Source organism: Orcinus orca, chromosome 1, assembly GCF_937001465.1.
Source record: "Orcinus orca chromosome 1, mOrcOrc1.1, whole genome shotgun sequence".
NCBI classification, from domain to species: Eukaryota; Metazoa; Chordata; class Mammalia; order Artiodactyla; family Delphinidae; genus Orcinus; species Orcinus orca.
Window position 1 is genome coordinate 36,588,274 of NC_064559.1, and position 25,001 is coordinate 36,613,274.

General features: G+C 45.0%; 1 protein-coding gene across 2 annotated transcripts; it reads left to right on the plus strand.

Annotated features, from left to right (window-relative positions):
* Positions 1-280: 280 nt before the first annotated feature.
* Positions 281-11,386, plus strand: IL19 (interleukin 19). 2 transcript variants are annotated; one of them, XM_033410538.2, is made up of 6 exons: positions 281-817; positions 4,415-4,561; positions 4,714-4,779; positions 7,369-7,521; positions 8,424-8,498; positions 10,833-11,386. In XM_033410538.2, exons 2-6 carry the CDS (start codon positions 4,418-4,420, stop codon positions 10,926-10,928), a joined length of 534 nt encoding a protein of 177 aa, XP_033266429.1. In that variant the 5' UTR covers positions 281-817; positions 4,415-4,417; the 3' UTR covers positions 10,929-11,386. The 2 variants fall into 2 exon arrangements, with proteins under 2 accessions (XP_033266429.1, XP_033266428.1); XM_033410537.2 differs by having other exon boundaries at positions 290-801.
* The last annotated feature ends 13,615 nt before the right edge of the window (positions 11,387-25,001 follow it).

The following is a 25,001-nucleotide window of genomic DNA, read 5'->3' on the forward strand; positions in this document are numbered from 1 at the left end:
ATTCCAGGCTCTGTTCCTGGCTCTGCCACGGACTGCTAAGCCTCTCTGACTCCCAGTCTCATTTTCTCTCTCTGCATTAGTTGAGAATGAAAGGGCTGTCCAAGGGACAAGATGGAGAGGAAAGAGATGATGTCCAAAGATATCCTTGCATTTCTGAGAACGAAAGAAAAAAAACTTCCCTATGAAGTTAAACAAAATAATGCATGTAAAGCATTTAAGCTATTGCCTGGCACATGTTAGGTGCTGAGTAGCTCAGGCAGATGGAGCGTGCAGGGGCTGGGGCACCCGCAGTCTCAGGGCTGGCTGCGTAGGGCGTGGCTGTCAGAAGAGTGCTTCCCTGATTTTGCCTGCAGGGTACGACTGGTGACATCTCACAGCTCTCAGGAAAGTGACCTACTTGGGTTTTTCTGTATGGACACAGGATTACAAGAAATTCTCATTTGCATAGAGATGGGGAGTTTATTTTTACTAGAAGCTGCATGTCAAGACTGAGAAGAAAGAGGCATTTCTTAATAATCATTAATCAACTGTATCTGAAAAGAAAAAGAAATCAATTCAGGAAATGAGATGCTAAGGAAATGAGGGGGAAAACAATCTCCCCCTACATGGACCCACCCAGTGAGCCTTGACAGTATTTCCTTGTATCCACCTGCATAAAAGTGACCAGCCCTCTACAAGTGGCAAGGAACACAAAGAGCGGAGACACAGGAGAAGCCCAGGAGCACCCCGTGAGAGGTCGTCCTTCCTCAGAGGATTTGTTCATCAACCATCCCAGCCCTCGTCCTTTACAGCTGCAGAGAGGTGATCTGCTGTCACTGTGGGTGGCCTATTATATCCCAAGTGCTGGGCATTTTGTAGAATGGGGAGGGGTATTCTGTATAGAGGCTGAACTTTCCAGTACCTTATTTTCAATAAGAAACAGGGAGAGTGGGAAAGGAGGAAGGAAGAAAGGGAAGGGGAAGGAATCTATTTTTTTTAGAAATATGATGATTTTATTTTTTATTTTATTTTTTAAATTTTATTGAAGTATAGTTGATTTACAATGTTGTGTTAATTTCTGCTGTACAGCAAAGTGATTCATTTATACATATTCTTTTTCACATGCTTTTCCATTATGATCTATCACAGTATATTGAATATGGTTCCCTGTGCTATACAGTAGGGACTTGTTGTTTATCCATCCTATATAATTTTGCATTTGCTAGTCCCAAACTCCCAGTCCTTCCCTCCTCTCTCCCCATCCCCCTTGGCAACCACAAGTCAGTTCTCTATGTCTGTGAGTCTGTTTCTCTTTCGTGGATATGTTCAATTGTGTCATATTTTAGATTCCACATGTAAGTGATATCGTATGGTATTTGTCTTTCTCTTTCTGACTTACTTCACTAAGTATGATAATCTCTAGGTGAAAGCATGTTACTGCAAATGGCATAATTTCATTCTTTTTTATGGCTGAGTAATATTCCACTGTATATATGTACCACATCTTCTTTATCCATTCATCTGTTGATGGACGTTTAGGTTGCTTCCATGTCTTGGCTATTGTGAATAGTGCTGCTATGAACATAGGGGTGCATGTATCTTTTTGAATTATAGTTTCCTCTGGATATGTGCCCAGGAGTGGATTGCTGGATCATATGGCAACTCTATTTTTAGTTTTTTGAGGAACCTCCTGTTTTCCATAGCTGCTGCACCAATTTACATTCCCATCAACAGTGTTGGAGGGTTCAAGGGAAAGGAATCTAGCATTTACTATAAACTTTTTGTTCTAGGAACTGTGCTGGGCACTTTAGAATATGTGTATTTTTAATCCTTTGGAGTATTAAATATCTTTTTAAACATAAGGAACGCCACTGTTTCAGTGGGATCCGATCAGAAATGTGTTCCTTTTTGTCTGCTGTAAGGAAATCTGCTGGATCTCCAGTTGCGATCCCAGGAGGAACAGACCTGTAGGTGGGGGTGGTGCAGTGGTAAGGGGAACAGGCCACCTGCCTTCACATCCTGGCTCTGCCACTTGTTGGCCATGTACCTTGGGCAGGTTTCTCCACCTTGCTAAGTGTCAGTTCCCTCTTTGGTAAAATGGGGATAGAAACAGAACCTGCCACATAGGATGGTTGTGAGCATTAAATAAGATAATTGTGGAAAATACTAGGCATGGAGCTCCAGGCACGTGGCACGTATGATAAACGTTAGCTACTACAGTTACCTGAATCAGCCGAGATGTCTGGAATCGCCTCACCAAACTAAGGGGGACCTCTTTTTTCTCCACATCTTTCTCCTCTGAGGCTCCCAGCAGGGGATGAACCGGCAATGCCCCACTGCTTCTGAGAGTTGTCAGAAGAAAAACTGTGCCCCCTTTTAGTCACTTGGCTCTCTAGAAGCACCTTATTTGCCTTTCGAGGGGATAGAGCTCTGGGGGACTCTATAGTCTCGCCTGTCAATGGGGTTTATTTTTCTGTTTTGTCAGAAAGAGGTTGGAAAAAGAGAAATCAAGTTCTTTAACATAATGCCTGCTCTACAGTGAGGTCTCAACCTAAACCTATCCCTCACTGAGAATGATGCTGAGTTAAGGAGAGAGAAGGAGAAATGGTTTTCTAAGCAGGGTTTGCTGTTTCTCAGAGAAGAGCCTGGGATTCCCAAGGATGATCGGGGTGGGGAGAGGGGAGCGGGGACAGGTGTGGCTCATGCTCTCACACGTGTGTGCCTAGAGCAGCTCTAACTATAGTTAGGAGTGGGGGCGTCCACAGCCCCCTCAGCTGGCTTCCTATGCGTGCTGCCTCCCTCTCTTCCACTGCTGCACCCACTACGCTTATGCAGCACACACCTGGCTGAGAATGAGTGCTCAGTCTGCACGTGGAGGAGGCTGGGCAGAGGCTGGTCTATTCCCACAGGTGGCCCTCTGACTTACCTTTAACGCTCAGCTCTGTTTGTGAAACATGCTAGTGCTGGAGAAAGTCGGAGAAGGAGAACTCAGCAGACTGTGCAGTTATGCTTTGGGCACTTTTCTCAAGGTGCGTTACACGACACTACTGAAAGCCGTCCAATGAAAAGAGGCAGAGAGAAAGGCAGGAGGGGCGCGAGAACTAGAAGACGCAGCAGGCATCTCAGGTCTGGCCCTGCCTAGAGGCTAGCGAGGTGCAAACCTGTCCCTGGTGCCTGCTGGCTCAGTGTGTGAGGGGAAGCCGCCTCCTTGCCATCTGGGGGTCTCTCTCTTCACTGTGGCTAATTAGTTATTAGATGCCCCACACCTCCCTTTCCCATCTCCTCCAGAAGGTGACATCTTCACAGCTGACTTCAAAGGAATGATTTTAAGCAGATACACAGTAGAGGTTTATAACAAAAGGGTGTCGCCTATTTGGGGGGCAAACATAAAAACCAAATGTGCTTACAGCTCTATTTACAATAGCCAGGACATGGAAGCAACCTAAGTGTCCATCAACAGGTGAATGGATAAAGATGCAGCACATATATACAATGGAATATTACTCAGCCATAAAAGAAATGAAATTTAGTTGTTTGTAGTGAGGTAGATGGACCTAGAGTCTGTCATACAGAGTGAAGTAAGACAGAAAGAGAAAAACCAATACCATATGCTAACACATATATATGGAATATATATATAAAGGTCATGAAGAACCTAGGGGCAGGATGGGAATAAAGACGCAGACCTACTAGAGAATGGACTTGATGCAGGGAAGGGTAAGGGTAAGCTGGGACAAAGTGAGAGAGTGGCATGGACATATATACACTACCAAATGTAAAATAGATAGCTAGTGGGAAGCAGCCGCATAGCACAGGGAGATCAGCTCGGTGCTTTGTGACCACCTAGAGGGGTGGGATAGGGAGGGTAGGAGGGAGGGAGATGCAAGAGGGAAGACATATGGGAACATATGTATATGTATAACTGATTCACTTTGTTATAAAGCAGAAACTAACACACCATTGTAAAGCAATTATACCCCAATAAAGATGTTAAAAAAAAAAGAAAGAAACAAACAAAATGTGCTTTTATAATTTTTCAGATCTGTTGCCTAACTCCTAGGGCATATTACCAACACTGTTTTTCCTATTTAATTTATTAGAAACAATGCTTCTCACCCCTGTTGAAAAGTGAGCCGTGTTGAGTCATGAGAGTGATTTACACACGAATTTACTCCCTGGGAGTTGGGAGAGCACTGGATCAGCCTCTCTAGGGGTGGAGCGGGGGCAGGGGGGACAGGGAAGGGCTCATTCAATTGATTAAAAAAAAATCCAGAGAAGGAGACACATGCCCCAAGGTCCACAGGCTGAGGTACTCAGTCCTGTTTTCTCGGCTGCCATCTGGCCTGCCCCGCGAGGTCCACAGGGGAGCTCAGTTGGGGTCTCTTTCCTTGCTTTTCACTCTTGGCTGGGAAGCTGACTTTATCCCTTCCTGTAGGACATGCAGGCACAGGGTGTTTCTCTCTGCCTCCTGGGTGTGATGCTCTTTCTGTGCTCAGCGCATGCCCGAGGTCTCAGGAGATGTCTGATTTCCATGGACATGCGCCGTATGGAGGAGAGTTTCCAAGGGATCAAAAACGCCATTGTGAGTACGGGTTTGGGGTGAAGGTGTGGGCAGGGGGGCGTGCCTCACTTTACATCTTAACGTGGAGAGCCAGTTCTTTCTCATTACCTTTGTGTCTCTGAAGAATGTGGAGTACTCACTGCTTGTGTCTGTTCTTATGTTTTCCTCCACAGCAAGCTAAGGACACCTTCCAAAATGTCACCATCTTGTCCACATCGGAGACCCTGCACAGCATTAAGGTATTGGCCTGTGTCTGCTCATTCCTCTATTGTCATTTTTACGGTGAAGTGGTGCAGGGCTGAGGGAGAAATCCTCACCCTGTGCTCTTCTCTTTCCTAACCTCCAGTGAACTCTGATGCTCCGGCTTCTCACATGTGAACTGATGCGTGAGGGCGCACTCGCGTCTCAGCGACCTTGAACCCCATGGGAGGGTGTTCACCCAGGGAGTGATTGGAGTGCCACACGCTCAAATGGGACAGGATGTCTAGGGCTTAGGGTGACTCTGGAAGGTTTCATGGGGAAGTTGAGAAAATGAGCAGTGACTTAAAACCTGAGTAGGCTTGGGGTTAGTGGCTAAAAGAGATGGAAGGGTTTTGGGGAGAATGGGTATGCAAAATCAATGGATACATGTTAGGGGACATAGAGGCAACCAGGGGGAATTGACTGGCATTGCAGTGGTTAGGACTCTGTGCTTTCACTGTTGAGCACGCAGGCTCAATCCCTGGTCAGGGAACTAAGATACTGCAAGCCGCGCGGCACGGCCGAAAAAAATAAGAGACAACCAGGCTCGTGGTGTGAGGGACATGAAGGCAAGTGGAAGAGAATGAAGTATACAAATACATTGGAGTCATTTTACCAAGAACCTTAAGCCAGGCCAAAATGGAAACTGACTAGCTGAGCCTCGGCCTTCTTTTTTTTTTCTTTTTTGGCTGTGCCGTGCAGCCATAGGGAGTCCCTGCAGGTTTTTGAGCCAGAGACTGTATGGCCACAAAGTCTTTTAGACAGTCGGGTGATGTTCTTTACAACCGCCAGCTTGAGGCACGAAAGCAGGGAGGGGATCAGTCTACTTGTCCAGAGAGAGGTGGTGAGAGTGTGTTACAAAACTGTTGGCTTACGAGGTGATAATTCACTTTACAGAAGGGGCCACTGAGAAGTGCCTTTAAAAGTGAGCTCCTCCAGTCCTTGTAAGCATTCTAGAAAGATCCAGTTCTTTCAGGCATTTATGTGACAGAGTGTAAGGTACATTCACAAAGAGTTACTTTTTCCTTGGGCTTCTCTGCACGAGATAATTCTTCTAGGCAGTATTAGGCCTGATTTATTTATGGTAAACGCATGGGTCCACTTCCTAAATACTATTCCAGCCAATGGTATAAGAGACTCAGAGGATATGATAGCTGGAAGGGACCCAAAAGGCCATTTGTTCCCAAACCATCATTTTCAAGTGACCAAATTGACATCTTGGGAGAAAGAATGACTAGTTAGTGGTTGAGCCAGGAATAGACCCCCCAAGTCTCATGCCTCTGTCTCCAGATTCTTTGTCCTCTCAAGGTCTAGAAATAGCTGATGTGGCATAAGGAAAGGGGTCAATGAGGATGCAGGTCTTTGCCATATTTCTCCCCTCCCCACCCTCTCCCTCCTTGATAAAACAAAGGTTGCAACTTTTTGCCCGGTTGGTTAAGGGAATTAGCAGGAGCAGAGGAAAAGGAGGGTTTTTGTGTTGCAAGGTGAGTTTCCACGTCAGAAAATCTGCCTGTCGGGCCAAGGAGGCTTTGCTGCTTTAATGCTAATGAAGATAAGTGCACCACTGGCTGTAGCCACTTCCCTTCTCAGACTGAGCCACAAGTCTCCTGCTCTGGCTCTCAGGGCTGAGTGCAAACTGCTAGAAGGAAACTCTGCCTGGCCAGCTGCTTTAAACTGTGCCTGGGGAAGTCAGGAGCTTTCCCTTAGGGAGAGCTGCACTCTGCCCGAGGAGGACCTGCCCAGATGTGTGCATTTCGGCAGCTGTCAGTTTCCACTCTTGCACATCTCAGCTCCATCCAAGTGATCCCTGAAGTTTAAAAAGGACAGACTGGGGGCTTCCCTGGTGGCGCAGTGGTTGAGAGTCCGCCTGCCGATGCAGGGGACGCAGGTTCGGGCCCCTGTCCGGGAAGATCCCACATGCCACAGAGCGGCTGGGCCCGTGAGCCATGACCGCTTAGCCTGCGCGTCCAGAGCCTGTGCTCCTCAATGGGAGAGGCCACAACAGTGAGAGGCCCGCGTACTGCTAAAAAAAAAAAAAAAAAAAACAGGACAGACTGGAGGAGGGCTGAGCAGGGTGGCCAGGATAAACACAGTGCCATTACACAGGAAGGAATATGCGCCCAGCACAGGCCTGACATGCAATAGCCATCGAATAAACACATGTTGGTGGCTAGGAGATGTTCCAGAGAGGCAGACTTCAGCACAATGTAAGGAAGTACTTTTCAAGACAGCTGCTCAGACATTGGTCCTTTCAAAAGGGAGGTGTCTGATGGAAGCGGTTAAGCCGAAGTTAGGGACGACTTGTTGGAGATGCTGTAGAGAGAATGCTAGTCTCTGACTGGGCTCCATCCCTTGTGAATATATCTCCTGGCCATGTAAAAAGAGGGTAAGAACCGCAATCTCTCCTTGGTGCCTTTGTCATAAGTAGCTTTGGTGTGGTTAAGAGGACCCTCTGAGACCAATATGAATTTAAAAAAATGACTTCTAGTGATCTCACTCCTTCTTGCCCCTACCCAAGCAGGCTGCTTTGATCTCTAAGATAGTGAGAGAAGAGGGCCTCTGGGGCTTTCCCTAATTTGTGTCTGTAGCCCTTAGATGTGTGCTGCGTGACCAAGAACCTCCTGGCATTTTACGTGGACAGGGTGTTCAAGGACCATCAGGAGCTGAGCCCCCAGATCTTGAGAAGAATCAGCAGCATTGCCAACTCTTTCCTCCACATGCAGAAGAGTCTACAGCGATGTGTGAGTCACCAGCAGCATCTGCTGTCCGTCTGCCCCAGGGAGAGCCCAGGACATGCTGGCCCCAGTCAGTGTTCCGAAATGGATCCTGGACTCAACGGAAATTCCCGGCCTTGTCGCCCATGGGGAGAGCTGTTGGGAGCCTCTTCCAGTGGTCCCTCCTTGTCCAGGGCTTCCTCCTCACCAGACCCAGTTTCCTCATGGATAATCTTCCTGTGGTGACCGACTTATGTCAAAGCATCTCTTAAGTGATGCCGGGGCTGGCCTGTGAGAGAGGCATACTGAGGATTCTGGGCTTATCACAGGCGTACCCCTAGTTTCTTTGTTTCTGGCCCTTTGGGGTTTCCATACCGATTAACCTCTGGGTGGTTCCCTGGTATAGCCTCTCCTATTCCTTCACTGTGATCTATTAAAGACAAACCACAGAAATAAAACCAAACCCAAACAAACCAACAAAAACTTAGACCAGGAGAAAGCCTGGACTCTGGCCCCATCTCTGCTGAAGATTTCCTTTGTAACTTTGTGGCAAGTTACTTCACCTCTCTGTGCCTTGGGTTCTAAAATTGTTAGAAGAGGTCATGACCCCTATCCCACTTACATTAAGATTCATTTAACCAATTATTTAATTAACTGGCCCAACATATTCATTGAGTGCCTACCTAACGCTGTACTGGGTGGTGACACACAGACTTGGAACCTACTCTCCAGGCCTTTCCAGCCCTGGGGAAGTGCAGGGTGACTCTACACGCAGACCCTACTGCCCCCTTCTGCCCCAACCTGGGTTTACTCACCTGACTCTCACCTTGGGAGGAAGGAGAACTATCACTCCTCATGCGGGAGGTGGCGGTGAGAGTGAGCTGGGGTGGAAAGGTCCTCTGATGGGTGCTGTCTCTGCTTGATCACAGCAGGAGCAGAGGTTGTGTCACTGCAGGCAGGAGGCCACCAATGCAACCAGAATCATCCATGACAACTACCATCAGGTAAGGGAAGGGAAGAGGATGGGGAAGATGGAAATGGGATGTCAGAGCCTGATTGGGCAGCCTCCTCTCCATTCAAATTCATTCATTTACTCACCAGTATTTATTTATTTATTTATTTATCCTAACATCTTTATTGGACTATAATTGCTTTACAATGGTGTGGTAGCTTCTGCTTTATAACAGTGTGAATCAGCTATACATATACATATGTCCCCATATCTCTTCCCTCTTGCGTCTCCCTCCCTCCCACCCTCCCTATCCCACCCCTCTAGGTGGTCACAAAGCACCGAGCTGATCTCCCTGTGCCATGCAGCTGCTTCCCACTAGCTATCTATTTTACATTTGGTAGTGTATATATGTCCATGACACTCTCTCACTTTGTCACAGCTTACCCTTCCCCTTCCCTGTATCCTCAAGTCCATTCTCTAGTAGGTCTGTGTCTTTATTCCCGTCTTGCCCCTAGGTTCTTCATGACCATTTTTTTTTCTTAGATTCGACATATATGTGTTAGCATACGGTATTTGTCTTTCTCTTTCTGACTTACTTCACTCTGTATGACAGACTCTAGGTCCATCCACCTCACTACAAATAACTCAATTTCAGTTCTTTCTATCGCTGAGTAATATTCCATTGCATATATGTGCCACATCTTCTTTACCCATCCATCTGTTGATGGACACTTAGGTTGCTTCCATGTCCTGGCTATTGTAAATAGAGCTGCAATGAACATTTTGGTACATGACTCTTTTTGAATTATGGTTTCCTCAGGGAATATGCCCAGTAGTGGGATTGCTGGGTCGTATGGTAGTTCTATTTTTAGTTTTATAAGGAACCTCCATACTGTTCTACATAGTGACTGTATCAATTTACATTCCCACCAACAGTGCAAGAGGGTTCCCTTTTCTTCACACCCTCTCCAGCATTTATTGTTTGTAGATTTTTTGATGATGGCTCTTCTGACCAGTGTGAGATGATACCTCATTGTAGTTTTGATTTGCATTTCTCTAATGATTAATGATTACTCAGCAGTATTTATTGCGGGTCTGCCCAATTCTGTGTCTGCAAAGAGTGTGTTGGTCTTACCTCATCTGCTGGTTTCCTGGGCTCCCCTTCCCTATCATCCTTCCAGCATTTTCTTATGCCCTCACATATCAGACCTACGTTAAGTTTTGAGGGAAAGCACATACTGTTTAAGATGGGGGTGATAACAGAGGGAGCAAAGATCTCCAGAGAACTGTAAGCTGTTATACATGAAACATGCTACTTTCTGGGTGTCACTGTGGCCAGTAACTGACATCAGCATCCTGTGTGGTGACGAAGAATAGTGCTTCTCGTGTAGGTGCAGATGTTGAATGCACACCTCATGTAGAGGTGGAGTTAGAAGCAGTGTTTCTTATGTGCATCATTTAGAGATTCTGTTAAAATGCAGGTTCTGGCTGGTAGGTCTGTGTTTCAACCACACTCCCAAATTATGACAATGCTTTGAATAACAAGGAGCTGGGGAGTCCGTTCAGACCTCTGCTTCTCTGTGGAGAGGCTCCATAGGATAATATAACAATGGCTGAAACGCACATTGCTCTTCCTATGAGCCAGGTATTGTTCTAAGTACACTAAATGTATTAACACACTTATTCCTCACAACAATGCTATGAGCCATTATCTGCATTTGATAACTTAGGAAAGCAAGGCACAAACAGGTTAAGTAACTTAACTAAATTTATACTGCAGCTAAGTGATGGAGGTAGGGCTCAATCCCATGCCATCTGGCTCCACAGGACATACTTTTGGATCTTACCATCTCCTTCTATTCTGCTGAGGAAGAGCTGGAATAAGTCAGGAGACTTGGGTTCCAGTTCAGCTCTTCTACCGACCGGCTGTGTCACATTGGGTAGGACACATCCTTAGGGGTTTCAGTGCTTTAATTTGTCCAGTGGAAGCACCACCTTCTCCCTCCCCACTGCTGGGCACCTCTGGGATTGAGGCTTTCTGGGAGAACAGAAGCACTAAAGCAAACTGATGTGAACAGGAAAGTAAGCAGAACTGCCAGAGAAGCAAGTTGTTTTTTCCTGGGAAATATAGGAAAAAGAAAAACAGATGGCAAAGAATGAAGACCTTTTCATTTTGTTTATAAGTTGCTGACATGATTTAACTGCTTGTTTGTGGAAAGCAATTTAGGTCACCTATTAAGAAAATAATTTGAGGTCTGTATGCCCTGCAGATATAATGGTTCAATAAAAAGCAAACCTCGTGGGGACCAGAACGTGGGGAAAGTGATTTGAAAACTATGACACGGTCTAGAAAGGCAGGTTCTTATGATGATTTCCATGGTTTCAGTTGGAGGTCCGGTCTGCTGCCATTAAGTCTCTGGGAGAGCTGGACGTCTTGCTAGCCTGGATTGACAAGAATCATCAAGGAACTTCTGCTGCCTAAAGACAAGAAATCTAAGTTTGGGGGATGAACAGCCCCTGAGAGGTTTCCAGTGGGAGACAGCCAACTTTGAAGGGGAGGGAGATAGGGAAGGCTCCATTTTTATGCAAATTGGGTCTTTTTGAGGAAACCTTCCTGCCCATTTGGAATTCTCTTCTTTGGGGCTGAGGTATTGTAGGGGAAAAATCTAGGTTTGAGCACATCTTACCCTGTAGCTACAAGTCTCACTGGCTCGGCCCAAGCTGTCTGATTCCACCTGAAAGTATCCAAGCAGTCTACTGTCATATTTATATGAAATATGTCTGTCAAAAGGTCCTGTGGGCCATCCTGTAGGGAGAGGGTGAGTTTCCCCCTAATTTATTGTGAACTTGTCTATCCCGTGTCTGTGATGTGATCTAAGTGGTATTCTGTAGTGCATATTGTACTGATTGATTTTTTTAATAAACTCTGTTCTTTACCAATGAGTGGAAGTGTCTTCTGATCCAGGGAGAAGGAACCATAAATGGTGACTATTAGAATTAAAAGGGCCTTAAAGAACAGAAACAGATGGGGAAACTGAGACCTAGAGAGGAATAAAAATTTACTCAGAGTCCCAAAGTGAGTTAGTGCCGAGGGTTTCAAACTGGACTCCATCCAGCACACTGTCCTCCACACAATGTTCAAGAGGATGAACATAGGGCTTCTGATCATGACTCCTTCTTGCTACCACTCCATTTCTGATCTCTCTTTCTCTGTGTTTCTGTCTTTTCTCTCTGTCTCTCTGTTATTGAAATTGGGTCCCACAGCTCTACAAAATCAATACTCACAAATGTTGATAGAAAGGAAATGTGCCTTCAGTCAGAATGCTGGCAATCTGGGGAGATGGACTCAGCATCCCCCAGAAACCACCTCCAAAGATTCTGCTCGGACGTGAAAGCTTCTAAAGGGAAACAGGAAAGTAATCTCAGTTTATCCCTGAGTTAGGGGGTCAGAGTCACCGCCATCCCCCACTGTGTGCAGGTTCGTCGACTCCTTCTGATTTTTCTTTAGATGCTATCTTGTTCACAAAGTTTGTTCACAAGATTACTGGAGGGGAAGCTGGGGAAGAGATCTGGTCATCTGTTGATTACCTATTCTTCATTTCTATTTCTTTGATCTACGGAAAGGATCAACAAGTTAGGCAAAGTACTGGGTGATCAAAAGATTTGAAAGGTGTGCTAGGGAGGAGATGAGTAGAGCATTCGGGTGCCTGGGTTAAGGTCGGTGACAAGACAAAGAAGACAGCTCTTTCCTGCAAAGAGCTTTTTCCTGCCCAAAGCTGCTTACATCTCTTTCTCTCTCTCATTCCTTTCTAGCTGCCTCCAACCTGGATGTCTTTTCTGACCCTGAGTTCATCCCGCATGGCTATGTATGTGGGGTTGGAGAGAGGGTGTTTCTGACAAAGGGATGGTTGTCATGGTGACAAAGCTGAATGAGTGCAGCCCAAGGCAGGGGGGATTCTCGGTAGAGGGGTTCTGGCCAAAATGGGCACTAATTTCCAGGTGGACAGTCCTCCGATGGTTAATGACAATAACAACTGGTACTTACTGAGCACCTGCACGTGCCAGATGCTGAAATAAGTGCTTTACATGTACCATCCTGGGTCACTATCTATACTGTAACGGGCTGGCTGAAGCAACTTTTCTTTATTCCTACCTGGGAAAGAGATTTCACAGAACGTGCTTTAGTGGACAGAGCAGGACCTCTGAAGTCAGACAGACCTGGTTCCAATCCTATGTGACTTTGAGCGAATTACTTAGTGTCTCTAAGTCTCAATGTCCTCTTCTGTAAAATGGAGATAATAGCACCAGTCTGCAGGTGTTGCTGTGAGTTACAAGTGAGGCGAAGTCCCTTCTAGCGCCAGCAGGGTGGGAGGCTGCACGTGTAGTGTAAAGAGTGCCAAGTCAGGAATCACAGTCTTGTTCCAAGTCTGCCATGACTTGCCCGGGGCAGGTCACTACATTTCTTTGACCCTTAGTTGTCTGTAGTGTGGGTACTGACCCCTGTGCTATCATTTAAAAGCCAGAGCATTACGATGGCCTAAGAAGCCCTCATATCTGCACATACCGCCTTCCCAACTCCCTTTCCTCTTACTGTGTCCCCTACTTCTTGTCCAGGCTCAGTACCGCCCTACCACACTGGCCCACTTCGTGTTTCTCAAACATACCAGGCATGTCCTCACCTTAGGGCCTTTGGGGTTTGTGTGTATACACACGTAAGCTAAGGTAGGAGTAAAAAAACACTCCAATGTTATGCACGAATGGGATTAATAGACTATTAAGAAGAAGCAGAGTTGTTTTCAGAGGACTCAACCTTCCCAAGGAGACTTGGCTGGATGTCCATCCTAAGCCGGCTGGATGATGGTAGGACCAGTTTCATTAGAGCATTTCTCATTATCTGTGACTCCCCAAGGTGTGCTTCCCACAGACACCTACGCGGCTTACACCTCCATCTCCTTCAGGCCTTTACTCAAAAGGTATACTATTTAAGCATTAAGACCTGATTTCCGGGGCTTCCCTGGTGGCGCAGTGGTTGAGAATCTGCCTGCCGATGAAGCGGACGCGGGCTCAATCCCTGGTCCGGGAAGATCTCACATGCCACGGAGAAACTAAGCCCGTGCGCCACAACTATGGAGCCTGTGCTCTAGAGCCCATGAGCCACAGCTACTGAGCCTGTGTGCCACAGCTACTGAAGCCCGTGCGCCTAGAGCCGGTGCTCCACAACAAGAGAAGCCACGGCAATGAGAAGGCCGTGCACCAAAGAAGAGTAGCCCACGCTCACCGCAACTAGAGAAAGCCCGTGTGCAGCAACGAAGACCCAACTCAGCCAAAAATAAATAAATAAAATAAATAAATTTATATTAAAAAAAGATCCCCATTTCCACCTTCAGCCCATCTTATACCCCTTTCCTGCTTCCCCAGTATCCTATTTTATTATTATCTGTTTCTCCACTCAAATGTAACCTCCATGAGGATACATGGAGTTATCACTGCCTGGCACTTAGTAAGTGTTAAATTCACATTTCATGAATACATGATCTGGATGCATTAAAACGATAATAACAGCAAACATTCATACAGTGCTTTCCACATGCCAGACAGTCGTCTAAGAAATATACATAATGTAATATATTATGAATATATATTTCATTTAATTTTCATGACAGTCCTATAAAAGTGAGAATGAAATAAAATGAAAAAGGCCCCCTGTTTGAATGTTAGCAATACAGATCATTAAACCTTAAGGAAGAACCTGGGCACAGAAGTTAACACCTGAAGTCACACAGCTCATAAGCAGCAGAGCCAGGCTTCCAATCCCGGCAACCCGGTTCCAGGATGAACTTTAATGTCAACAACAGTGTACAGGTGTTGAGCACTTATTATGCGCCAGGCACCGAGGTGCAAACTTCTTTCGTTTTCTCCTTTCCTCCTCACGATAATCCTCTACGGGAAAGATTATTAACAACACAATTACACAGATGATGAGGTCTGAAGCTTAGCGAGGTTCAGCAGCACACTGAGGGTCACGCAGTTAGTTGTGGAACTGGGATTTGTTTAATTAAACAAGGAGACCGTTACCCTTAGGTGGCTGTAATGCCCTGGTGGGTCTGTGTAAGCAAACCAAAATCTAAGCACGTAAATGCTTCAAGGTTATGAAATCAAAATGCTAAGGACCAATCATAAACAACAAACTAGGCTTTAAGCTGTAGCCAATCAAATAGCTTCCTTTCTTTGCTTCCTCACCTTCTCTATATATGTCCTTCCAGGCTTCTGATCGCAGAGAGCTCCTAACCACTTCCAGTTTGGTGCTGCAGATTCCAATAGATTTTGGCTCAAATAAAATGGTAAAAAAATTTTAATATGCATCAGTTTACCTTTTAACAATACCCAACGCAGGTGTTCTACCCCACCTTGAATGCATGGTGGACAAGAGAAGAGGAGCTTTACTGGCATAAGGAGCTGTACCTGAAGGAAATAAATATGTTGTATCAATGCTTGTAAAGTAGAGGAGGAGGATATAGGGCAGGAGAGGGAGGGGGAAGAAGCACTACTGACGGGGAAGAAGCCCCACCCCCATATCTCCTGCCTGCTTACTTTACTTTCACCACTTCACTCGTCTACCTGTCCTTGCTCTCCTTCCGGACTTGAAGAATGTGTCCTGGCTCTTGTGTAGTCCACAGAGGGCCTGGCACAGAGTTGTGTTTTTTGTTCTTGATATTTTTTGTTCTTGTTTTCACAGAGCTGGTGCTTCATAAATACCTGCTAAGGAACCAAGTATAAGATTCACTCCCAAACCATACCTTCTGATCCTTGATTAGCCCCTAGGAGGAGCCCTTGAGAAATCTAGGGCTCATCTTCCACCGCTCAGGTGCAAGGGGAGGGAATCCATAGCTTGTGGCAGGACCATGCGTGTACTTTATGTATATGACCTCACTTAAGTCTCAGAGGAGCTGAGGAGGTCGTAGGTCTCATCCCCATGTGACCAGCAGAGGCATCGGAGGCTCGGGGAAGTGGGAGGACTTGCCTGAGGTCACATAGCTGAGGGACGGCAGGTCCAGAAAGTGAACCCTGGTCTGATCTTCCTGGCTCCAGTGCTCCCTCCTTGCTTTGTTTGGGCCAAGCTCTCTAACCCAGAGCCCAGGTTGCTACACTGCATGCCAGCAACACAGATCTTTAAACCCAGGTGCATAAAAAGGGGCCTGGACTTGCCAGCAACAAGTCTGTGAAGTTACACAAAAATTTATTGACCAACACAGAGCAAAGAAGCAGAGGCTGACTTCTGAATGTGTCACAGGATATTCCTGGCCCAGACGAGTCTGGGCTCCTCCTGGAGGACATTCTATCCCCCTTCCATCTTCCAGAGCAGATCACTGACAGCCACACAGGCTCAGGGCAGCCTGTCTTTTAGAACCATGGACTTGCCCAGAAGTTTGGCCAAATGGATAAGATAGGTTTGTGTGAAATCCTGGTCCTGCCACTTATTGTGTGATCTTGGGCAATATACTGAACCTGAGCCTCCCTTTCCACATGGGCACAAATTAAGGAGATAGCTGCCTCATGGATTGTTATAAGGATTCAAGGTACCATTTATAGTAGCTGTGTAGTAGGTGTAGAGTAGGTGCTCATTAAAATGATGGTTGTTACTATTTAGTGATTTTCAACTTTTCTAATCTTATTTCCCATAAAACACTGTTGTTTTGGGAAAGCCTTCCTCTTACGTGTTTTTTTAAACTAGCAAGTGAGACAAGGCAAACTGTGCCGCCTTCCGGGTCTGCACCTCCAGGAGGCTCTCAGCTGAGCCCCCGCACAGGGGTGCTTGCAGTTTCTGTGCGGCCAGGCTCCAGGCAGCCTTCCTGATTCTCCTGCTACTCAGCCCACCCCCTGAAGGCTCTTCTGCCCGTGCCCTCCCTCTGTCACAGACTCAGGCCAGTGTGAAACTCTTCCCTTGACTCTATCTGAACCTTGCTTTGTTCACGCCTAGCACAATCCCTGTTGCATCCAAATCACTTGACGTCCCCTGCAGTTGTGAATAAATGCCTCTGCTCAGTGGCAGAAGCCAACTGATCCTTCCTGGAGATAGACTCAGGGGTCAGCAAATCATGTTTGCTCAAGGAGTTTCGGGGAGGATATATTCTTAAAAAGTCATTATGAGTTCTAGAGATAGTGTATACTTGCAGTTCTCTTACGGAAAGATATTCAATTAGCCCAGTCTCAGGCCTCTACCATGGAACCACCGTCAGTGGAAACTGAATGTTGTGAAAGAGACATTTTCTGTGCAGGCACAGACTTGATCCAGGCACCAGGACTGGGCGAGGGTTCAAAATCCAGCTTTCATACCAGGAGATAAGTTTGACTTAGCACGCCTTTGGTCTGGATGTCTCTCTCTGGTCACTTTCTAGATGCTCTAAGAAGACTCTATGCCTCAGTTTCCTTATTTTGGAAAATGAAGGGAAAAATCATCCCTACCTTAAGGGTTGCCTGAAGATCAAGTGAGTTAATATTTCACGAAGTACTTAGTGCCTGGCACGCGGAAAGTACCATAAGCGAACAACAGAAGAGCCTGTGGCCACATTCTGCTGCTCTCCTAGCTCTACCCCAGCCTAGACTTAACTTCCTGAGAACCATAGTCCCACCGCCAGGGCAGAAACAGTCTTCCTCCTGCTTCTTCCTATTCACCTCCACCCCCATCCTCATTTGTGTTCCTGGGACCCAGAGTGATTTTCCAGTTTTTGACAAGTCAGAGACATCTTGCTTCCATCTCCTCTCTCCAGACTGAGCTCCTCAGGACAGCTACTTTGTGAATGGCTGCACTCAGTAAATAAATATTCTTTGAATGAATGAATGCATGCATGCCACAAAGGCAACCCCAGCTGTCCTCTAGGCAGCTCACTCTTGGCCTCTTGGAGGAAGCCTACGGCTTTGCCGTTTGGCTTTAGGAATCTCCCTGGCTTCCTCTTATCCTCCAGGACATTCCTTGCTAATGTCCCCGTCTCTAGCCCATAGCAAAGATTCAGTTTTCCCCTCTGTCTGGCCTCCATGGCTTGGGTTTCAATTTTGCCCAATTGTTGTTTTACGGTCCTTAACTCTATGTCCTGAAGCCTGAAGCATTAGTGCCTCCCATTCCACTCCTGCGCTACCAGCCCTTTGGCTATCGTGCTAACCTGGACCCAAGCTCTCTTGGGAGCCATGTGGTCCTGCGGCCCTGTGGGTGGGGAGAAAGAACTCAAGAAGTACCAACTTCTCCTCCTCTTCCTCACCTACTCGACACCTCTAAAACATCCCTCACACCTAGTCCAAGGAGAGCAGGTGTACTCTACATGAGGAACCCCTGAGGCAGGGTGCAGACGACATCCCTCTGTGGTCACACCTGGGGTGGTGGGATTATGCCTGGGTGGCTAGAAGTGGTGTCTTGTATGAGAGTTGTTGGCAGTCAGAGAGCTCAGTCTCTCTTCAGGGAACCAGCACATGAAAAAGTGCCTTGAATTTAGTTAGGGAAACACATCAGTAAGCAATTCTGTTGAGTTCCTGGGATGCATGTGATGGTATCTAGATCCTGAGCAGCTTATCAAAGGAAAACACTCACTGATTCTTCAGAAATGAAAAGTTTCAGAGTGGAACGTCCTCAGATTGATGCTCACAGTTCATTGCATTTTGACTCTTTTCAACCTTTTTTTAAATTACCTACCTCCCTTCCCTACCCAACACCCACAGGAGCACCATCCTCCAGGTACCAACTGGCTCTCTGGTCTCAGGAGTTTTGTTGCAGCTTTTCTTACTTTAAGGAGCAAGGGTCCTTCTGCTCCTGACACAGTCTCTCCATCCCCAAAGCTCATAAATTATTAGTTCTTCAAAGTGTTGCTCAAACTGAACTTTCTCCAAGAAACCTTCCCAGAGATACTCCTTATCCCTCAGAAGTCATCTCAGCACTCCCTTCCCCCAATGCCTATGATGAACACAGACGCAGAATTGTTCCAGGGAAGTCCTGGTAACAAACACTCCCATCATCCCTATAAACAGCCTCATTCTTCTCAGACTGCATGTCACAATTGGGAAGATATGGTTGCAATACCCCTGGGCCTTTGCGTCTGCCATGAGAGCAAGGGCTATTAACCTTTCATGTGCCATGGCACACCAGCAAAGCCTATGGACCCTCCTCAGGATAATGTTTCTAAATGCATAAAATAAAATATATAAGATTGCAAAAGAAACCAATTTTATTAAAATACAGCTATCAAAATATGGAAATGACCATGGGTATTATATAATAAATTGCTTCTTTATTAATGCACTAATTAAGATCCAACAGTGGGCCTGCAAATTACTGACATTTCTAAGTTGTGAAGATTGTAAATATGTTGAGATATCTGAAACGACCATAATGGGATACAAAATATCTGTGATTTGTATCAGTGACAAAGTCACAGGCACCATTAATACTATTGTGGTCTGTATTTGTTTCCTATCCTTTTAATTAAAAAAAAAAGTTAAATTTTGATTAGAGGTTATTGCAAAGCTAAGATGTGGCTTTTTCCCATCTGCCTTCTGCCAGATTGGGAACTCCTACATTAGAACATCTGTTCCCCTCACCATGCTCTGAGGTACCCTGAGAGGTCCCAAGAGACCAAGCCTGTTCCTTCTGGCATTCTTGGGTCATCCAGCTCGGCGCCTGCACACGGAAGACTCCACGCTCGTTCGTGCAATTAAAAGGAAAAGAATTGAGTACATCCTTATTCTCCTAGGTGAGAAAACTTAATTCAAGTTCATGTCTGGAGTTTTGTTCCCAGACTCTATGTCCAGGAGAGGGTTTTCCCAGTGGCTCCCACTTTGTAGACAGGGGATGGGAGGGGTTAGCTAACTCTGGGGGACCCAGGTACGTCAGAGGAAATACCAGGAGAGAGGATGGCAGCAAGTCGGGCTGATTAAACAGACAAGATGGAAAAAGCAGGAAAGGGAAATGATGTCACTCATTCTGTCAGCTTTGAGGAGACGGAACTGAAAATGCACTGCTTCTGAGGGAATCGGCTGCGCCGCCCATCCCCACCCTGCAAGGGGGTAGCAGGGGCCTCAGGTGGGGCGAAGCTTCTAATACTGCAGGCCCGAGAATGGGAGCTGAGGTCTTCCTCCAGCAGAACCCTAATGGCTACGTGTTTCCCTGCAAAGTGATGCATCTGGGCAGGAAGCCCAGATGCCAGCAAATATGATGTCATCATAGACAGGGAAAACCCTAAACTGCCAACTCAGGACTTGCTGTGGGAGAAGAGGAGTGGCTGGGTTTTTTTTCTTGGTTTCTAGAAAATTGTTTCCTGCCCCAAAATGGCTTGGTTAAGAAGCCAATTTTATTTCATAAGAAAGAATTCGTTTTCTCTCTCCTCTGCCCAGCTTATCTTTTCAACTACACAGGCACTGATTACATGCTGACCCCTAGTTTTGAAACCCTACTTCTTAAAGTTAGATTGATGTGCTCATGAAATGTACCCTCATTTCTCTACCAGAGCCGCATCATCCCCAACCATTCCATTTGAGCACTGACAATGTGCTATATGCACTGCGCCGCCCTTGAAAATCTCCTGGTTAGTGCACAGCTATTACTGTGTCTCTCCCCCACTATAAGACCCTTCATGGCTCCCTATTGCCTCAGGGCAAAAACAAAGAATTACAGAATCAAAGGGTCCAGCTGAAGGAGACTTAAGAAGTCATTTAATTTATTTCCCCGCAATTCACAGATGAGGAAACTGAGGCCCAGAGAAGGGAAGTGATTTCCCCAAGAACACACAGTAGGATGAAGCTGAATCCAGAGGTAGAACTTAGGTTTCTTGTCTAAATTCACATTCCTTGGCATGATATTCTTGTTCCTTGATGATGCGGCCATATTTCCAACCTGATCTGCCACTGCTAGTTCATTTGCCTGTCCTCAAATACCTTGTGAGCTTTGCTGCCCCCTCATCCCTGTCCTGAACGCCCTTTGCCGGACTTCACTCCTCTTCCCTACCTCTCTCCAGAGTCTTTGTCCGTTTAAAGGTTCAGTTCAAACCCTCGTCAGTGTGAGCCTCTCTCCTCTGTGCTCCTCAGCACGTACCTTCTGCTCATGCAGAAGTGTTGACTTTGTGGTTCTGCAAGCACGTGCTTATCCCCTCATCGAGGCTATAAGCAGCCAGGGACCAGAGATCCCCTGAGGCATCACTAATCCTCACAGCCTTCAGCAGCGTCTTGCAGATAGCAGGCATTTAGTTAGTAAATGTTTATGGAAAGAACGACTTAAAATCTATTCTATCAGACATAAGGAGTAATAAAAATCTACTTTTGAGCTTAAAGATTTGCATAACTATGCATATATTTAAATATTAGAACTGGGTGTCCTGGCTCTCAGTCCCATTTGGTGTCCAGTCAACCCCCTCTATGTTCTTTCCATAGAAGAGTCATTTCTTCTGCCAGAATTATGATGGGAAAAGCTTCTCTCTTGGTCTCATTTTCAAGGGATGCTACTTACTCTAGAAGAATAGTTCATAATGGGTTAAAAGTGTCATTTATTGGAAAGATTACTTGATTGATTTCAACTTCTGAGTCTTTTACCAGCTGAGTGACCTTGGGCAAGTTACTTAACCTATCTGAACCCTAGTTTCCCCATTTGTGGAATGAGGGAATTGGACTAGATGTCCTTGAAGTCACTTCTAGCTCTAATACTAGAGGAGTGATATTGTGGCAGGGGTGCCCCTGGGCCCCGCACAAATTAAATTATGAAACGTATGCACTGCAGGCCACTGTCTTCTCTAAAGGATCTGGGATTGTACCAGCAGGCAGGGGCCAGCTTGCAAAGGGAAGAGATTCACAACAAAACTCTATTTCACTTTTCTTCTCATGTGACAACTTAAGGGGGTCATGTTACAGAAGGTGTGGCAATAATTTGCAATTATTTCCAGCAATTATTTGCAATACTGAGCCAACATGTTCTTAGAATGATATGATTAATATTAATGCTCCAAGAAAAAGTGAATTTCATTGTATTGGGAAGTTTGAAAACCTTCTGATTTTAGGACTTGAGGACGGGTTGCAACAGTTCCTTGCTTGTTTCATAAACTGGGTAAAAACACCCATCCTGTTTATCGCCTGTGAGACAGGTCCTCAAGCAGCTGGTATTGCCTACGATAGGATGGAATTATCCCAGTGATTCAGGAATCCTGGGAGGGATGATGGGACATGATAGAATGAGAAAGATTGTTTCTATTATTGTGGATTCAGTGTCTGGAAGGTTCTCAGACAGATGAGATGGGTGATCTGTTCTTTTAACTGAACATCTTGTCAGGTCTCTCCCTTGTACATAGGGCCAGAAGTAGAACTGGGAATCCTATCCCTTGGCATATTCCCCTTACTTTTCCTGGGCCTCCTTGCCTCTGAGGACACACAATTTAACACAAAGAGTAATAAATTCCAAATTAGGAGACCTAGGTTGATGTCTCCATCCTGCCACCAACTGTCTCCTTGATCTCCATGTTGCTTCCCTGGGCCTTAGTACTCACACATCAGTAATAACAGTAGAAAGAGATACTGTTTTTTGAAGAAGATCTGTCATTTACTGGCTGGGGGAACTTGGGAAAACCATTCAACCTCTAAGCTTAAGTTTCTTCATCAGAAAACTGGGTTATAAGACCTGCCTCAAAGAGGTAATAATTTATCCAACACATACTTATTAAAAGCTTACTATGAACTGGGCTCCGTTCCAGGCATGTGTAATATAGGGGTAGATAAGACAGACAAAATTCTTGCCCTCAAAAAGCTTATATTCTTAGTGGAATTTTATGAGAATTACATGACAATAAGTATAATATATATGTATTAGTATATATATAACATATGTTATATATATTATGATTATAATATATAGAGCATTTAATATCTAAGTCCAGGTACTAGGCTTAGGATACGCTCTACATTATCATTATAATAGTTATTAGGTTGAATTATAAGACAAGGCCAATATCAGACCAGTCTTAATTTTTAATTTTTATTTTATTGAATTACAGTTGATTTACAATGTTGTGTTAGTTTCTGGTATGCAGCAAAGTGATTCAGTTATATATATACTTTTTCCTATTCTTTTCCATTATGGTTTATTGATGTTGACTATAGTTCCCTGTGCTATACAGTAGGACCTTGTTATTTATCAATCCTATATATAATAGTTTGCATCTGCTAGTCCCAAACTTCCAATCCCATTCTTCTCCCACCCCACCCTTTTCTCTTGACAATCAAGTATGTTGTCTATGTCTGTGAGTCTGTTTGTTTCATAGATAAGTTCGTTTGTAATATCAGACCAATCTTGACCTACACAGATGGAAATTGCATGTGGTTCAACCTAGCAATATTTTTACTATCCTTGATTCCTCCTCTCCCTAACCTACACATTTAATCAGTCTCCAAACATTTAAAAAATGTATTTAGATTCTCTCAAGTCCACACACGTCTCTCTCTCTCTCTCTCTCTCTCTCTCTCTCTCTCTCTCTCTCTCTGCTGCTACTAGTTCAAGCCAAGGTTAAATCTCTTCCTGGGACTACTTCAATGGCTGGATTCCCCGTCTCCAGTCTTACCTGCCTCAAGTCCATTTTCAAGTGTGCCTCTCTTATCTCATTGCTTCTTGCTAAAAGCTTTCATAACGCCTTGCTTTTGGATAAAGTCCTAACTCCCTAACATGACCAATCTTACTTCTGACCTCCAACCAGCTTATCTTTCACTCTTGTGTCCCCATTCTCCTCTCTTGCTCTAATTTTAGGCCATTTGGTAATTACTGATTGGTTTGTATGTCTCCATTTTCAGGTACAGCTAAGCCTGAGATCCTGTGGTTTTAGGATACAATATAAAGAAGGAACAATTTGAAATCAACATGTTCATTCAATAGTCATCAAGTGTTTGCTGAGCACCTACCAGGAACCAGTGAGTGTTGGGACCATGAAGTTGAACAAGGAGCTCTCAGGCCAGGGGGAGATACAGATATTAACTCAAAAAATTGCAATTCACTGTGATAATTACACAAGAGGCACAAAATAAAGGCAGCTCCAAAGGTGGGAGGGAGGGATAAATTTTGCCTCGGTAAGTGGTGGCATAGAGAGAGAGAGAGAGGTTAGGGTGAGACAGAGGAAGCTTTTTATAGCAGGTAAGTTGAATTGGTGTCTGTGCAGAGTGTGGGATGGGATCTATTCAGCAGATTTAAAAAAGAATAAAGTATTCTGATATAGGAAAAGCAGAGTCTTCATTATTAAAGGAACTTGGGATTGCACATGAGCTAAACTTACTTAATCATTACAGATAACTTAGAACAAAACAATTGGATTCTTATTGGTTAATGAGAAGGAATGGACTGACACGGGTACAGCTTATATTCCCTGAAAGTCTTGTCAGAGCATGTTTCTCAATTTTACTTTAATCACAGTTATGGATGAGAAATTGTTTACTTACTAACAAGGATGGAAAAACAGGCATAAGCGCAAGAGATATTTAGATTAGATATTCACACGTTTTCAGCATTTATCAAGTATTACAGTGAAAAATTACAGTCCTCATTTTCAAGGAACTTTAGGAAGACATTAAAAGACATTAAAAAGGAGTGTTCTGATCAAAAGGTAGAAGAGCAAAGCATCATAGTGACATTGAATGTCAGAATTGGAAAAGATCTTATACATTATCTATTCTATTACTCTCATTTTACAGATAATGTAAATTGACATCCAGAAAGACGAAAGAATATGCCAAACTTATCCTAGTAACTATGGAATCCCTGAACTTAAATACAGGACTTCAGAGTGTCAGATATTGAATAGGAAAAATGTTGCAAAGGAATATGTTACAATCTCTACCATCTTGACGGTTTCCAAAGCACTGTTGGAGGTTAATCTCAGGTGCCTTAATTTAATCTTGCCTGGAGGTGTGTCCTGCCTAATGGATTAGTCCATGTCCAAGAAAATATTCCAGTATCACATTAGGGAGAAAAAGCAAAGACCCATGAAACAGAGGGCAACGTTAGACTCTCATGTGCCAAAGAAAAATCTGCTGTTGGAAGTTAGAGAAGAGAGGAATTGCTTTGGACCAAAGTAGTTCAGGAATAAAGAATTGGGGTCCACTCTTCAATGATGAGTGGAGGGAAAGCAGGGTAGCCATTGTTGGAGAGAAATGGTGGGAAGAGCAAAGGCAAAGGAGAAACAGCAGGAGTGAGTCCACAGTGTCTGGGTGTGGGGAGAAAACTGGTTAGGAGAACTGGATTTAGAGGAGGGGGAAAAAGCACCTCCTGGAATTCTCTTCCAGTTCTGTAATTCAGTGATCTTTTCTGTTCTGATTACCATTTTACCTTCCTTCTGGAAGGAAGCCAGAAAGAAAGAGGTTTCCTTTAACCAATAACTAAACCAGTAATCTCCGAAGAAGTGCTTCTTAGAGAAGGAAGGTGTTGAGGTAATCCAGTCTGCAATTAAACTGCCTCAGGTCGGGAGGAAGTCCAGTGCCACCAGAGAAATTCCAGGGGAGTTTTAGCCCTCACCTGTGGGAGCTGACTTCCTTCATGGGATATATATATATA

Bases quoted from the DNA above. Each gene is read 5' to 3' on its own strand.
- IL19 (XM_033410538.2), top strand. From the start codon at position 4,418: ATGCAGGCACAGGGTGTTTCTCTCTGCCTCCTGGGTGTGATGCTCTTT. The intron at 4,562-4,713 runs GTGAGTACGGGT...TTTCCTCCACAG, and splicing joins AAGGGATCAAAAACGCCATT to CAAGCTAAGGACACCTTCCA. The intron at 7,522-8,423 runs GTGAGTCACCAG...GCTTGATCACAG, and splicing joins AGAAGAGTCTACAGCGATGT to CAGGAGCAGAGGTTGTGTCA.